The sequence below is a fragment of the Drosophila innubila genome, assembly GCF_004354385.1.
Source record: "Drosophila innubila isolate TH190305 chromosome 2R unlocalized genomic scaffold, UK_Dinn_1.0 1_C_2R, whole genome shotgun sequence".
In the NCBI taxonomy this organism is placed as follows: Eukaryota; Metazoa; Arthropoda; class Insecta; order Diptera; family Drosophilidae; genus Drosophila; species Drosophila innubila.
Genome location: NW_022995374.1, coordinates 9,499,639 through 9,517,216, shown reverse-complemented (window position 1 = coordinate 9,517,216; position 17,578 = coordinate 9,499,639). Strand labels below are relative to the sequence as shown.

Here is a 17,578-nt window from a genome sequence, read left to right as displayed (position 1 = left end):
AGCTTGTAACGGTAACGTTTTGTTTGCAATGCACTTCAAACACTGCAGACAAAATGCTGTCGAAAATTAACTGATGTATGATGTCTCTATATATTTATCCTTTTATCCTAGCATTCCCTCACTCGTAAAGACATTAAACGTCAGAGAAAAGAATAAAGTTTTTATGGAAATTAATTAATTAAATTGATGTCAACTCTGAAATATAGTTTAATTAGAAAAATGTTAAATTTCCTCTGTAATTATTCAAACATTATTGATTGTTTTTCAGATTCCCACTCATGTGCCATTGAGCGATTTTGGAGCAGTCAACAAGCAAAATACACACAACATCATTGGAAGAAGTGATGAAGTCATGAGACCGACATTCGATCGACGCCTCTGGATATTATTGTTCATTATTTTAGTACAATGTAAGTAGTATCTCACTCCTGCCGGCTTCGCGCCATTAAAGAAGTTTCCCCAAATTTATATGCCAAGTGGCCCCTCTGAGTCATCTAGCTCATATATATTTCCGGGCAATGCTTTGTTGAAAATGAATGCTCCACTTTGTACGTCGGCAACGTGTGAAAAATAGTTGGCAGATAATCGCAGTCAGGCAGGTCACATTATTTATGTGCCAGCACCCTCACAACGCATCTGCCTAAGCTTAGACACAAAAGTGGGAGTACGAGTCTCTGGCTAACAGTATCAGTATAGAGACTCAGATCCTGCTGGCCCTTATCAGCTTGATATGCCATGCCACAAGCAACAAACAATGCCGTTTCTTTTATTTGCTGAGCGTTTTTGGGGGTTTCTGTTGGAGCGGACAGCGGTTAACCCACAGCGTATGTTGGACAAATAATGTGTGCTAGTGGCCTTAGGGTCTGTTCTCCAATAGGACATCAGGGCTGGCCCTGCATAATAAGCTTTGGCGTTTAAGGCAATATGGCGTATGAGTGATATGTCATTTACTTGGCAACCCTTATTACTATTTGCTAGTTAAAAAAGAAATTTGCTAACCTATCACCTCTTGAACTAAACAATACTAAATATGAAATTTTTTTTTGATTTTTCAAATATTGAGAAATATAAATTGTAAATACCTATTAAAATTAATAACTTATTTATTTAATTATGGAAAGATAAAGCAAATTTTAGCCACATTATTTTCTGTAAATTTCAAAATTAGTTTGTTGGATCAAAAAATATTGTAACAATTTAATAAATGCTGACAACAAACTTACTTACAAATATAAGTTTGTTTTTATAGAATCCTTTGATTTGATATTATCGTTCAAACCTTTGCATTCCAGGGTTATTTGAAGGTTGCACTTAACCACATGTGCCTTACAAAATATATGCTATGATTCAAACGGCTATAGTTACAGTAGCTGCACATTGGGTGTGTAAGACTTAAAGTCAGATGCGTGTAACGAGTGGCAAAGAAAATGCCCGGCATATCCGACTACTCAGCGCACACACACACACACACACACACGCTCACACACAGAAAAGGAAAACGGAAATACGCGTTCAAGAATTTTAATCTGAATGCGCAATTTGGCGTGTGAGCTGTGTGCCAAAATGGTGCAGCACATGTCGACCAAATGGCGGCATCGTTGCCATATCCCAATGCTGCCCTGCGGGTGCCACCGCCCTTTGCTGCGGCACATGTTCCACTGCGGTGCGCCTTGGAATTTCACGCGTTTATTTGCAAAGATTACGAAATGCGCCGCCCGCTAAAGTTTTGTATGCGTTTCCTGTGTGCTGACGTCGCGACGTCGCAGCGTTGCCTTTTTCTACCACCTCCCCTCCCTTGTCGTTTCAGTTGTCTGCCAGCGTTTTTTTTTTCTTTTTTTCTTTTGTACTGTTTGTTTGTCTGTCCGTCCTGCCGTCTCGTTGACTTGTTATGCATGCAAAAGTCTGTGGCAAATGCACAGCCAGGGAGAATATAACGCTCCAGCCCCGAGCCCGTTCGGTAGTGACATGAAAAATATTTTTGCATAAAAATGTTTGGCCACTGCCACACTCCCAGCAAGTTCTCGAGTCAGCTACACACTGTACTTGTTCTTGAAAGCAATCCCGTTTGATATGTGCACAATTTTAAATTTTAAAGCATTTCAATATTGCTTGCCTTTATTTTTGACAGACACACAGGTGGAGTGTGAAATTTGTCAGCACATTTTTGTGAAATTTTTGGCCTTTGACAATTTACCTTCATTCTTGGTTTTACTGTCGCTTCATCATAGAATATCTTTATCTTTGCATACTCCCTTGAGCTTAATGTCCAACATTTTATCCATGTATTTAAGCTGAATGTGAGTTGGCTACGTGCTCGCCATGCTAAAGACCCTCAATATCATCTTGATGCCGGGCTAAGCGAAATGTGTTGAATACTGAATTGTGACAGCAACAACGGCGATGAAGCATATTCCAGTTCTAATAAAGTGGCGCTTGGGTGTGCTCAGTGATATCATTATGCGGCCTCTCTGCTCGCATTCACGTTGACCTGAATCATCAAACAAGATGAAAATTAAATAGCACAGAAAATATTTTTGAATTTTATTTAATTTCTTTAGTTTAACTTAATTTTTTAATTTTAAAATTCATTCTAAAAAGAGATTTTCATTGCCTTTTTTAGTTGACATTTGTTAGTAAATTAGTTTAGATACATAAAAGTCTAAGAATTTAATTTTTATAAGTTAACAAATAATTATAATATATGATTGATGGTTTTATTTTTATAAAAACCATTAAAAAAAATGCAATTCATGACTTTTAAATATATTTTATAAAATTTTCCCTACTTTTTTTGGGTTGAGTTGTATTAATTTATTTATTAATTTTTCAACAAATATTGCATTGCATGAAAAAAATTGCAGTCCATGACTTTTATATATATTTAATATAATTTTCTTTATTTTTTTTGGGTAGAGTTGGTTTAATTAATTTATTAATTTTTTATATATTTTATGACTTTTATATATATATTATATAATTTTTTTAAACTATTTTTGGATTGAGTTGTATTAATTTATTTATTAATTTTTTATATATTTTATGACTTTTATATATATTTTATATAATTTTCCTTACTTTTTTTGGGTTGAGTTGCATTAATTTATTTATTAATTTTTTATATATTTTATGACTTTTATATATATTTTATATAGTTTTTTTTTAACTTTTTTTGGGTTGAGGTGTATTAATTTATTTATTAATTTTTTATATATTTTATGACTTTTATATATTTTTTATATAATTTTCCTTACTTTTTTTTTGGGTTGAGTTGCATTAATTTATTTATTAATTTTTCAACTAAAATTGCGTAGCATGAACAAAATTGCAGTCCATGACTTTTAAATATATTTTAAATAATTTTCCGTACTTTTTTTGTGTAGAGTTGTATTAATTTATTTATAATTTTTTTATATATTTTATGACTTTTATATATATTTTATATAGTTTTTTTAAACTTTGTTTGGGTTGAGATGTATTAATTTATTTATTAATTTTTTATATATTTTATGACTTTTATATATTTTATATAATTTCTCTTACTGTTTTTTCGTTGAGTTGTATTAATTTATTTATTAATTTTTCAACAAACATTGCATAGCATGAATAAAATTGCAGTCCATGACTTTTAAATATATTTTATATAATTTTCCTTACTTTTTTTGTGTAGAGTTGTATTAATTTATTTATTAGTTTTTATAGAAATTTTTATAGAAATAGAAATTTTTTGCTGAAATTAGCTTAAATTTTAGTTTTCAAGCGAACTACTCTACTCAATTTTGGCTCACTTCTGGCATATTCTGGGAGAGTAGTTGAGTCTACTTGACGACCGCAGCAGACGCCGCGCCGCGACACGCGTGGGTAAAGGGGAGAGACAATTGCAGCAGCTCATGGATGACTCTTGAGGCAGCAGAGAGCCGGCGAGTAGAGCTGAGGAGACCAGTGCTGAGGAGACTGAGCTGCTGCAACTCGTCGTCGTGGACTTAGTTAGCCACTTTCTTTTATATAACATGCGCCTTTTGTGCTTTGAGTGCCCCAACTGCGGCTGCTCCCCTTTCCGTCCTTGTCCCACTTAAGAAAAACACAGTTTGCAGCTAGTTTATTTTAAAACTCAACTTTTGTGAGCTCAAGTTTACTTTTGTGGCGAATTACTTTTCGGTTATTTTATGTGGCCCATAGACGCCGCTGATTGTCTTGTTGCCTGGTGTTGATGCAGCGTCCAAAAGCTCCACAGACAGAAGAAGATACTTTTGGGTTAGGGATTTCTTTGGATGTACTTCCACAACTATTCTACTATTACCTCGGCGCGTCCGGTCCGTCGCGAAGTTTATTATGTTGGCCAGTTGAAGTTTAAGTTGAAGTTGAAGCTGCTTGCAAAATGCAATTATTAAAAGTTTCTCATCTTGCTTTCTCCACATTGCCATTGTCGTATGTTCAAAATTATGGTTGGCGCCGTTTTCTGTCCTCGGTTCGTGATCTTCCCACATTTATCTTGTCTGTGTTTTCTTTTGGGCTCTGCTCGTTACTGTTTAATATATCATACGAAATGTAGAACAAAAGTTAAGACTGAGAAAAAGGAATTAGGATAATTCTTAAAGAAACTTTATTTCATGGAGCTTTAACAACTTGAAGCGGAAATATGAAATGTATAAAGAACGCTAGTTGTTTCAAAAAATGCCAAAAGCGGAAACGCAGCTAACAATAAAAGCCCAAAGGGGTATAAAACGTGTACTTCCGTTTTAAATTTCAAAACCTTTCAGTTTCAGTGTAGTGCAACGCAACACAGACACAAATACAAACACAAGTATCCACAAAACCGTGCAACACCGTGTGGTCAACACAAAATTGACGCTGGCAGCTTTCAGACCTCTGTTCTGGGCTCTCGGTTGGTTGGTTGGTGGCTTCCGGCTTGGCTAGACTGGCAAAAATTGGCCACACACTAAATTGCACACCTGAGATTAAAACGACGGCACTTGAAAGGCATTTTGAGGCATTGCCCGCCAGGCCGAATGAGCCAAACATAAGGTGAGAAGGTCGAAAGCATTTGCACTTTCCGTTGCAGTTGAATGCAATCCTGCAACAAAGTCAAATTCTATACAGCTTTTTCCGTTTGCTGTCTTTATCTCCTTGTAGTTGGTAGTTCACACCCTTGGCACTCTTGTGGAAACACTAAAGTGAAAAAGGTTGAAACTGTAGCTCACAAAAGTCTGTGTACCAATTCAATAGAATTTAATACTTATTTGTTAAATGACATGCAAATTAGTAATAATAAGTATTTGGGTTCTTATGCTGAAATAAAGCATATTAAGAGCTGATAACCTTGTCAAATTTTTACTGTAAAAATCAGCATTGGAGCGTTTCACAGTGACACATTGACTGTGGAAATGTTTCTTATTTTGTTGCCTTTTCTCTCTCTCTCTCAACTTTTGTTCAATTCGTGCTTATTTCAGTTTGTTTGTCTGCAGACCACAGACACACAAAGTCGCCGCTTTCCTCAGAGAGTAAAAGCAAGTGAAAATAAATTAGGTGGAAGTAAGTCGTAACGAAGTGATACATAATTCTTTTTATTTTGTGTGGTTCTCTGTCAGTTGGAACCCTCATTTCTTGAATTTTTACTTCATTTCGTTTAAGTTTATTGTGGCGAACAATTGAGTGCAAGTTTGTGCCACAAAGCAGTGGAAAATATTTGCTTTCTTTAATTTACTTGCATAGTAAGTATGTATGGTATAAAAATGTAATTTTTGCTTTAATTATGCCCTGCAGTGTTTTCCGTTTTCTTTCTCTTTCACTTTCATAAATGAGAGACAACTTTAATATGGCTATTAGTCCTGAAATACCTGAAAACGAAAGCAAATGAAAATACACAGCGTAACTTTTGGCCCAAAGGCAAGGAAATATGCGGCACAGGATAAAAGTAACCTAATATCCTGTAATTTAACTTTAATGACCAGTAAAAGATAGAGAGAGGCGTCCACTCATTTCGCCTCTTAAATAGCCTAAATAACTTAATATTAAGCGAAAAACGACGCTGTGATTGAGATACAGCAACCTAAAGCAGTCAACGACTTTGGGTTGCCTTTCTGCTTATTGCTATTTAACTAAGCCAACGATATCATTTTATCACAGAGCTCAATGGCGGCCCCTCTTGAAATAAGCTAGAGAAATTTAGAGACAAGGACTTTGCCGCTAACTAGTTGAAAAATTTCACTTTCAATGGGCTGCTATGGTCCAAGCAGAAACTGAAGGTTGAGCTTTAACCTGCCACCTGGTATACGCCTTGCTACTTGCCACTTGCCACACAGCAACCTGTCAATGCCCCAGCTCTTACCGCGCACACTACGGTTTCAGAAGCCATTAACGTGTTTCGTTTCATTTAACTTTTACGCTCGGCGTTGTCCCCAGCCTCCCCGAAGGAGCAGCTCAACGCTGCTATTTAGCACGAGTCCACAGTAGCTTTTACCGCTCACTACCCCGCATAAAGAGAGCACCTCCCATTTTTGTATTTTTGTTACACTTTGGGCCCATGAAACGAAACTTTTGCCTGCTGCATGAATCCACCCAATAAAGGACAAAAACCCCAATGAGGACAATGTTTGTTGGGGAATAAAATACTGAAAGTTATAAGAGGGAAAACGAAGAAGGAAGAAGGAAGCAGGATCATTCGCTTGGAATGAGCAAGGATGTTTGGGAGGCTGACCTTCGCTGTTCGCTGCTGACAGCAGCCGTCATTAACCTTTCATGATGTAACAGCGTACCGGGCACAATCAAGCGGAACAGGTGTCAGCCTGGGCGACTCTTCCTCCCTCCCTCCTCTCTCTTCACTCTGACAACCCATATATTGGCTGCTATCGTTAAACTTGATCTCTTACTTGGTCTTTGCTGTTTGGTTTGGTTTTGTCGTTGATGTGAATGTTGTAAATTGTGTTAGTTAATTTTGACTTTAATACATCGGGGCAGCGACATTTCTGCCAATGACCCAGTTATTCCCTGGCATGTGTTTCTGTGTTGCAGCCACAGCATTTTTGTTTAACTAACCACATGCCACACTCGCACACACACACACATATATACACACATAGATATATACACTCGCAAATAATTTGGCAACCGCAGCTGTGTCGGTGTCTGTTTCGTCGTCCTGACTGCGGTTGAGCTCGGTCTATATCTATTTGCAGTTGCTGCTTCTCAATTTGTAGCAAATTATTTGCCAACCGAATTTGTAAAACAAAATGGCGCAGCGGGAGTGAGTCGATTACATATATCATGCAACTTTTTAATTTTTCTTCTCTAAGCACCTGCTTCTGACAAACGGGACTTGTTTATAAGTAAATTAAGTCAAAATCTGCTGAAATAAAGTATGGGCTGAGCAGGCAGATTCTGAGAGTGAACTCTGCAACCAATATGTACTTCTAGAGTCATAAATGAATGGTTTATTTATAATTAAAAGCAAGAATGTTACAAATAAAAATAACTATTTATAAATGGTGCATGAATGAATGAATGGTTTATTTATAATTAAAAGCAAGAATGTTACAAATAAAAGTTACTATTTATAAATGGTGTACAATTTTAAATTCAAAACTAAAAAGACAAGTTAAAGGGTATTCTGAAGAAAACCAAAAGTACTCAATCAGATCTACGAATCAGATCACTCACAAGTTGGATGAAACCAAGTAGCATACAATTCTGCAAGGCCATCAGTCTGCACTTTAGACGCCATTCCGTATTGTAAAATCAATGGTAATGAAAAACCTAGAGTTGAATAGCAACAATGACACTGTCCTTGTGACGCGTCAGCCTCGAAGCTTAACATTGATTTGAAATAACAGCAACAATAGGAGGTACATCATCATAATCACAGTCATAATCGTTGACAACGACGTCTGAACAGCTAAATGCCCTCCAGTGCTTTATCCTTGACAAGCTCTTATGCAACAATCAACAGCGGCAGCTACAAAAAAAAAATAAAAATAAAAAAAAACTGAATTGAATGGGAACTGCAACCGAGCTATTAACAATGCCCAATGTGCAGTGAATATCTAAAAAAAAAAAAAAGGAATCAAATATGACGAATGAATGAAATCAGTGAACTGGAAAATGTCTGAAGATAAATCCATGACAAAGATACAGCGTCAATTCAAAAGTAAACTTTTTTTTTTTTAGTATTGTCTCATGTTAAAGAAAAAAAAGATTTATGTTAAGTAATATTTAATTTTAGATACCTTTTGTTTCTTTTTTTAAGTACAGATACAGCTTCATTTCAAAAGTAAACTCTTTTTTTTTTATCTTGTCTCATGTTAAAGAAGAAAAAGATTTATGTTAAGTAATATTTAATTTAAGATACATTTGTTTTTTTTTTAGTCGAGTATACCCAACTACCCTACCTATATTTGTTAAATCTGCGTTAACCCCGAAAAGTGTCAACAAATGACACCAACACGTTCCCCTTTGTGGCAGCCACAACCACAACATGATTACCAAATGCCACGCCCATGGCCACGCACACTAATGCACACACGCTCACCACGTCACCACATCACCACATCGTTGACTCTTCAGTCTTAAAATAGGTAACAGTAAGTGCAGGCGGCAGACAAACAATTTTGTCGAACATAAAATGGAGCACAACTTAATTAAATGCTGAAAGCGCGACCGCATCAGCTGTGGTGTGGTGTAAAAATCAGGTAGGGGTTGGCAGGGCTGGCAGGTGCCAAAAACAGAGACACATACAATGGTGGGAGGGGGTTGTTGTAACGTTGACAGCCCAAGACAGATCCCCATCTTAATTTTCGGTGGGTGACTGCTGGAAATTAGCAAAGCTGTCAACTGTCAGCAGATTGAGTGCATGAGTGGTGCGTTTTTGGATGTGTGAGTGTAGAAATATGTCTACAACTTCATGGCTGGCAGGCAAAGGTAAGACAATGTCTGTCTCACCTGTGCGTCAACACCTTGAGTCCTCTATGGAACTTGCCCAACGAATTTCTCTGATGCGCATGAATGCGCCAAGTGGGCTTCTCTGTGTCTATATGTATTTGTGTGTGTGTGCGTGTGTGTAAATTATGGCATGTCTACTTCCGCCTGCCTCCCACATACTACCTGCCACTTGCCACCAACCACCTACCAACTACCACCTGCTGCCCTGTTGCTCTTCGCCCCTTGAGTTGTTTGTAATTTGTTAATTTCCCGCATTTAGAAATTAATTTTCACTTCATGCGCCGCCAAGCAGACAGCAGCAGACAACGCCGAGCCAAGTTGACTACACCCACCGTGGTTCCTGACAGTGGCGTACATAAGTATGCTTAACATTTTGCCACACACACACACCAGCACACACACACATACGTACACTCAAAACTTTTGCCGCAATTACGTTGGCAACACGTTGTTTAAATTCTTTTATGTTGTCATTAATTTCTGCAACTTGTTTTGCCGTTGCTGCTGTTAATTTTTGAATCTGAATCTGCATCTGAGTCGAAATCCGCTGTGGGATTGACACTCACATATAGTAATTGTGCACATGTACAATGTACATGCATGTGTATAACGTGTTCATTTTTATTGTTACGTGTATGTATGTTAATATTGCGACTTGAGTGGTGGCAACTTTTCTCAGTCTTTTTCTTATTTCGAGCACCTTTTTCTGTTTCCGGCGTTCAACTTTAATTGCTGTATTGTGTTCGTGTTGTTGCCATCACAAAAGTGGTTTAATATTATGAATTATAAAAATTTTCCTGTCATTTAAAAGACTATATATAGATGACTAATCAGTTGTGTTTATTAAGTGATTCGGACATTAACTTTTTCTACTATTATTACTTTTCCTCTTCTGTCTCATTCTTCTTCAGAGCTTTTTGTTTTTTCTTGAGTGTCTTTGCCTTTCGTTTTTTCTTGAGAGCCTCCATGTTTTGGCATTTTTTATGCTTTTTCTTAAGAGACTTGTTTTTAATATTTTTTTTGCCCTTGCTCTTTTTCTTATGTGTCCCCTTTTCGCTTTCTTCGCTATTTTTCTTAAGTTGGCCTTTCTTTTGCTTTTTCTTCAGAGCGTTCTTTTTTTGCTGTTTTTTGAGATCCTCTTTGCATTGTTCCCTGAGCATCTTTTCACACTCTTTCATAACAGCCTTCTCGTCTTCACTCATCTGAAGATCCTCGTCGTTTTTCTTTTCATTTTGCTTCTTAGGGGACTTTTTCGTTTTTTTTGCTTTAGGAGACTCTTGTTGTTTCTTCTTTTTAGCAGCTTCTTTCTTTTGCTTTTTCTTTTCAGTCACTTTCTTTTGCTTCTTTTTTTGAGATTCTTCATTATGTTTTTTTTTTAGAGGCTTTTCCTGTTTTTTCTTCTGAGCCTCTTCCTCTTGCTTTTGACGTTTCCTCACAGCTTCTTCACATTGCTTTATAAAAGCCTCCTCATCGCATTTTTTCTTAAGAGCCTCTTCTTCTTTCTGCATTTTGAGAGCCTTCTCTATGCACTTTTTCATGAGAGCTTCTTGTTCACACTTTTTCTTGAGAGCTTCCTCTTTCCGTTTCTTTTTTAGAGCTTCCGCTTTCTTTTTCTTTTTGAGGGCTTGCTCTTTCTTTTTCTTTTGGAGGGCTTCCTTTTTCTGTTTCTTTTTTAGAGCCTCTTCTTTCTTTTTCTTTTTGAGAGCTTCCTCTTCTGGCTTTTCTTTCAAAGCCGCTTTTTTGCACTTTTCCCTCTGAGCCTCCTCTTTGCACTTTTCTTTTAGAGTCAGCTCTCTGCACTTTTCCTTCAATGCCTCTTCTTCACATATCTGTTGAAAGCATTTCTTTTCAAGACCCTCAAGCTCATTTTTAATAAAAGCTTCCTCCTCCTTCTTTACCTTCTGCACTTCATCTGCTAATTTACCCCACTCCTTATCCATTTGGGCGTTTGGAATGCTAGATTTATTTTTCTTTGTCGACTTTTTCTCCTTCTTAATCTTTTGAGGAGATTTCCCGCCTATACTTTCGTACCTTTTGTTGATTTTATCCTGTCCAGACTCTTCACACATTTCTTTTAATACTTTCTGTTTACACATTTCCCTAAAATGAGCGGTAAGGCACTCACGGGAACGGGCAAGTCTTTCTTGCTCTTCTTTTGAGAACTTTTTCTGAATTCTACAAACATCAGCCCATTGACTGTTAATGCATTTCTCCAATTTTACTAGGTACCGATTTTTTGACTTTCTCCAACCATCTTCCAGATCAAGCCATTGTCTCTCTGACTTTCCTGACTTTCCTGTTTTTCCTTCTTCCTTCTTTCTCCAACCATCTTCCAGATCCAGCCATTGTCTCTCTGACTTTCCTGATTTTCCGTCCTTCTTCTTTCTCCAACCATCTTCCAGATCTAACCATTGTCTCTCTGACTTTCCTGTTTTTCCTTCTTCCGATTTAACTGGACGCTTTTTTGCGGATTTCTTATCAATATTGTCTGCACTTCCTGATTTCTTACCAAGTGGTTTCGCTTTTTTCGATTTATTCTTTACACTTTTACTTTTCTGTGTTTGCTCTTTGACCTTTGTTTTTAGAGTTTTTGTATCTTTTTTACTCGACTGTTTTTTACCTTCCTGGCAGACTCCTTTCTGGGCCTTACTTTCCTTGTCTTTTCCCTTTTTAGAAATTTTTTTGTCTTTCCGAGTTTTGACTTTAATTTCTTTTCCTTTTTTACCCACCTTTTTTTTATCTTTCTGGCAGTCTCCTTTCTGAACCTTACTTTTCTTTTCTTTTCCCTCTTTAGAATTTTTTTTATCTTCCTGAGTTTTTACATTCTTAACTTTTCCTTTTTTACTCGACTGCTTATTACTTCCCAGACAGTCTTTCTTCTGGAGCTTACACTTCTTTGTCATTCCTTTTTTTGGTGACTGATCTTTTTTATCTTTACTATCTTTCTTTGAATCTTTTCTCTCTGACTTTACTTTTCCCGATTTTGTATGTTGCTTCTTCTGTTTTTTCTGCTCCTGACTTTCCGTATTTTGATTTACTTTCTTTGCTTTCTTGTCTTTTTCCTTACCTTCACATTTATCCGATTTCCTACGACTCGCATTCGTTTTTTTCGAATCCTTTTTAGCAGTTTTTGTTTTCTGAGTCTGCTGTTTTACCATTTCTTTCACAGCCTTTGTACCTTTTTTTGACTTATTTTGATCTTCCTTACAGTCTTCTTTCCGATTCTTACTTTTCGTTTCTTTTCGCTTTTTACCTGACTTATTCTTTTGTTCACTTTTTTTCTTTGAGTCTTTTTTCTCAATCTTGTCTTTAGCTAATTCTGTTTTTTTTTCCTTCTGTTTTCCATCCTCCTTCTTTTTATTTTCGGATATTTTTTTATCACACTTCTCTAACAAATTTCTGATCTTTGCACTTTTAGCTATATCACTGCACTTAATTTCAAGTTCTTTCTCATTACTAAATTTCTTTTGCGCTATTTTTTTGCATACCATTTTCATGCCATTCGACAAACACTCCATCATGCTTTCCATTAACTTCTTATCCTTCCTATTCAAACCTTCCATTTCTTTAGCCCATGCTTTCTTGTGTTTTTCAATGCATTGTAATTCGTGTGCCTTAATTTGTTCTTCTTCCTGTTTCTTTTTAAGAGCTTCCTCTTCCTTCTTTTTGTTTTCTAAACGCTTGTCAAGAATTTTGCTATATTCTTCGCAGGGATTGGAATTCTTGTCAGAATTGTCGGAGTCAGATTTTTTACTATACCGAAGTCTTTGACAACTGCTTATTGAGGTTGGCAAATGCATTCGGTCCATACAGTCGGTAAGAATAGATAACCCTCTCAGCAAGGGGCTACGATGAAATATTAAAATGAATCTACCTAGAGACATACTGAAGGATTACGCGTAAATTTTGCGACCAAAAAAAACCAAAAAAAAAATGTATAACTTTTTCTATAATCTGAATTTTTATTTAAAATTTTGACATAATAGAGGCTCAACTTAATGATGTTTAGTGCATGCTGTAATATTTCTGACTAAGGAATTTTTCAAATAGTAATCTACAGACTTTGAACTTTCATATGAATACTAGATATAAATAATTTAACTTTTCATACATGAGAATATAATTCTTATGGATATTAATGTAAAATGCCTAAGCGTATTGTTACTTTGAAAAACCCGAGGGCAAAGTTATCTGTTTTGAACATAAAGTAACTTAATTCAGAAAAATTTTCCGTACAATAATTTGACCTATCCTATATCGAAGTTTTTTACTGTCTTTAATTGCACAATCAATAATGCTTATGCTTTTAAAAGCAACATAGTCAAAAATAGTCAGGTATATATTCGACATTATTTTCTAGCTTAGGAGATGTCAAAATTATTAAAAACCCAAGCCATTAATTTATATTAGGCAAATTTGTTTCTTGCAGTTTCAAAATTCAAGTAAGGCCATTCAGCATGACTTTTAGTCGAATTACTAATATTTTTAGCCGCAAGTCCCTTCTTAGAGGATTTTCTGTTCTAGCCGACTCTGTGAATCGATTGTATCAACCTCATACATCGCTTAAAAGCCCGCCGCGTGTTTTATACAGTCAAGGATCCGACTCTGGTGCATCTGACAAAAAGAAAAAGAATCCTTGTTATGAATACAAAAAAATATTGGATAAGCGTAGAAAAGAAAAGGAAAAGAAACTGGAAGAAATACGAAAAGGGAAAGATATGGAGGTAATTAGGGAGTTAGAATGTAAATGTATTAACGATGAAGTAAAAGCTTGGGAAAAAGAAGCAAAATCGTTAAGTAAGAACAATAAGGAATTAATGGAAGAATTGATGCAATGCGTGTCACGTGGCATTAAAAGAGCATGTAAAAAGTCAGCTAAAAGAAAGTTCTGTAATGAAAAGAAGCTGGAAAAGAAGTGTATTTTGAGGGCTAAAGGGGTACAGATTAACAAATTAATTCGACGTTGCGAGAGTAAGGAACAACGTGAAAAAATTGGATTACCACTAAAAGAAAAGAAATATAAGTCGATTAAGAAGAAATCAGTAAAGAAGAAGGTCAAAGATCGAATAACAAATAATTCTGAAATGCAAAGAAATAATACAAGTAATAATACAAAGAAGATGAAAAGAAATAGCCAGAGTGGTATACCTAGTAATTTTAAAAATCCGTACATTTTAGAATTAGAGAAATGCATTGAAAACGAATGGAAGGACTTATGTACATTTAGAAAATCATTGACAAAAAGTGAACAGGAAAGACTTGCACGTGCTTACAATTGTCTTGCCGCTCAATTTCGAAAGATGTGTAAAAGGAAAGTATTAGAGCAAATGTGCAGAGAATCTGGAACTAGGGTAAACAAAGACACAGTAGATATAAGAAAAAATGAACGCAGTTTAACGCTTGAAGTCGAGAGACAAAAAAAGAAATTAAAAGAGGAAGTGCAGAGGGCAAACAGTGAAGTAGAGGCTTTTATAAAGCATGAGGTGGACAATGTAAAAAGGAAATGTCTCAAAAGAATGTGTGAAGAAGCGGAACTAATAAAAAAATGCGACGAAGAGGCTCTAAAAAAATTGTGCAGGGAGAAAAACAATCAGCGCAAGGAAGAGCAGCGTAAAAGAAAGTGTCAACAACAACAGACACAAAAAATTAAAGATTTAAAGAAAAAGAGAGAAGAAGAAAAGCGGAAGAAAAAATGGGAGGCAATTATTCTTAAAAAGAGGCGTGACGAGGATCTTAAAAGAAAGTGCGAAGAAGAAGCTCTTAAAAAACGGTGCGAAGAAAAGGCTCTTCAGAGAAAGCGCAGAGAAGAGGCTTTGAGGAAGAAACTTGAAGAAGAATCTATAAAAAAGAAAGAAGAGGCTCTTAAAAAGAAACAAAAGGATGCGGCTCTTAAGAAAAGGAAACTAGAGGAGGCTTTGAAAAAAAAGCAAGAAGAAGCACTTAAAAAAGAGAAAAGAGCTGATCTTCTAAAGAAGATGTGCGAGAAAAAGACTCTAGAAAAGAAGTGCAAAGTTGAGGCCCTTAAGAAGAGGTGTAGAGGCAAAACTCTCAAGAAGAAGTGCGATGAAGAGGCTCTAAACAAAAAGTGTGAGGAAGAAGCTCTAAAGAAAAAGTGTGAGGAAGAAACTCTTAAGCAGAAGTGCGAAGAGGAGGCTCTAAAAAAGAAGTGTGAAGAGCAAACTTTAAAAAAGTGTGAGGAAGAGGCTCTAAAGAAGAAGCGCCAAGAGGAAGCGCTTAAGAAAAATCTAAGGGAGGAGGCTTTAAAAAAAAAACAAGAGAAACTGGCACTCATACAAATATGCAGAGAGCTTAAGAATAAGCGGAAAGAAGACACTATTAGGAAGAGACGTGAGCAAGAAAAAATTCGCAAGGATAAGGCTCTTCTAAATAAGTGTAAGCAAGAGGAGCGTTTAATGAAATGGGAAGGGGAAGTCAATAAGAAAAAATTGAAAGAGGAAAAACTTAAGAAAGTGCGCAAAGAGAAAGCTTTGAAAAAAGAATGTGAAGATAAAGAAAAGTGCAGACAGAAAGAACTAAGAAAAAGAAAACTTGAGGAGACTCTTAAAGAGCCAACTGAACATTTCCGATGCTGTCTCTTCAAAACACTTAAGAAACATGACATTCAATCTGGGTCAAAAGTGTCCATTATTGGTACTGGAGCTGTTGGTATGGCGTGTGCCATTACGCTACTATCTAAAAACATAACTAACCACATAACTCTCTACGACACGAAGAAAGAGCTGTGTGAAGGAGAACGCTTGGACTTGATACATGGCTCCTTATTTTTAGATAGCTTAAATATTGAAAAATCTACGACCATCAAAAGTACAAAAGATTCGCGAGTTGTTGTAGTCACGGCTGGAGCACGACGTAAACCCAATGAGTCTCGTCTTGACGTAGCCCAAAAGACAGCGAACATCATCAAACAAGTTATGCCCGAGCTGGTTAAACAGAGTCCCAAAGCTTCATTTCTCATTGTATCCAACCCTACGGATGTGATGACCTGGCTTGCCCGCAAGGTAACCGATCTACCCTTTGAACGTTGTTTCAGTCCTGGCTGTCATTTGGATACCGCACGCTTCCGCATGTTAATTGCACGCATGCTGAGAGTCTCTACGCAATCGGTGAATGGCTATATTATCGGTGAGCATGGGGACAGCTCTGTGCCTCTGTGGTCTACTGTCACGGTAGGAGGGATACCACTGAACTGCATACATCCAGATATAGGCAACGAGAGAGATCCGATGTGCTGGTCGAATGTACATATGGAAGTTGTAAATGCAGCTAAAAAGGTGTCAAACGCTAAGGGTTATACAAATTGGGCAATTGCCCTCACTGTCACAGACATTATATCCGCTATATTGCAAGACACCAACAGCATCATGTCGTTGTCCACTAATGCAAAAGGTATGTGCAGTATCGAAGATGAGGTATTCCTTTCATTGCCGTGTATTGTCAATAAGTGGGGTTTGCGAGGAGTCATACATCCGCAGCTTTCGGAATGGGAGATAAAAAGTTTGCACAAATCTGCGGAAATATTACTCGAAGCTCAGTGTAATGTCAAACTGTAGTACATTTCCTCTTCAATTTCTGTAAGCACTGTTCTTCATGCTGGCTGGCCTCAAACGTAATATTTATACAAATTTATTATTGTAAATATCTTATTTTTCTCACATAATGTTATGCTTTTTCGACTGCTCAATGTATGTAAAAGAAAAAAATTAAACTATCCTGTATTAATTTTAATATCTTTTCCATCTAAAAGTAAGTTATTCAGATTTTCGGCAGTAATTTTCTCAAGGAAATAATTTTCAAATACTTAATAGTGTTTCTATGAGACGCTACGTTATTTTGGACTCAATAGTGTTATTATTGACCAACGAAAAAAATAAAAAGTTACTTTATTTTTCCCATTAGGGACGGTTAAGCTATTAAATAAGATAAAAAGAATAGAATCTTCAACAGATGTTAATTTATGTTATTTCGCACGAAACTCATGATCACAAGAAGCTACATTGACCCCAAAATCTTTTTATTGTTATAAACTCACAAATAATGAAACATAACCCAGTTTGAAATTGTAAGGCGTAGTATACAGATTAAGTCAATCAAAAATTCTAAATTATATTCACAGATAGTTCCAAATTAAATTATTTTAAAATGATGCTTAACCGCTGTATATTCAACAAATTATTTGCATCAATTCTAAATAAGTGCAATCCACAAAACTATCCACAAGCTGCATCAAATGTCGATTCTTTTACAACTTCTATTAGAAGAAAATCGGGTGAGAGTTGCAAAAGCAGTCAACTTATGAATGCGTTTCGAGCTTGTCTTTATAAGAATCTAAAGCCACAAGATTGCCAAGATGGTAACAAAGTATCTGTAGTCGGAACTGGAGCTGTAGGTATCGGATGCTCCATTGCCTTGCTCACCAAGGGCGTAACGAACAACTTGGCCTTATTCGATCTTAATGAGGAACTGTGCTGTGCAGAACGACTGGACTTGCTACATGGATCGATGTTTTTACACAATTGTCACATTGACCACAGCTGCAAAATTGAAGCAACGAAAAACTCTAGAGTTGTTGTGGTCACAGCAGGTGCACGTGTTAAAGGCAACGAGACACGACTGCAAGTATCCCAAA

General features: G+C 36.4%; 2 protein-coding genes across 2 annotated transcripts in view; both read left to right on the top strand.

Annotated features, from left to right (window-relative positions):
- Positions 1 to 352: 352 nt before the first annotated feature.
- Positions 353 to 17,578, top strand: part of LOC117785349 — a 99,170-nt gene continuing 81,944 nt past the window's right edge. The window contains exon 1 of the mRNA XM_034623307.1: positions 353 to 410. Coding sequence (XP_034479198.1) covers positions 353 to 410 — 58 coding nt within the window. The remainder of the gene's footprint in view (positions 411 to 17,578) is intronic.
- On the top strand, positions 13,306 to 16,677 carry LOC117785348 (axoneme-associated protein mst101(2)-like). Its single transcript, XM_034623306.1, has one exon. It carries the CDS (start codon positions 13,389 to 13,391, stop codon positions 16,500 to 16,502), a length of 3,114 nt encoding a protein of 1,037 aa, XP_034479197.1. The 5' UTR covers positions 13,306 to 13,388; the 3' UTR covers positions 16,503 to 16,677.

Bases quoted from the DNA above. Each gene is read 5' to 3' on its own strand.
- LOC117785348 (XM_034623306.1), top strand. From the start codon at position 13,389: ATGACTTTTAGTCGAATTACTAATATTTTTAGCCGCAAGTCCCTTCTT.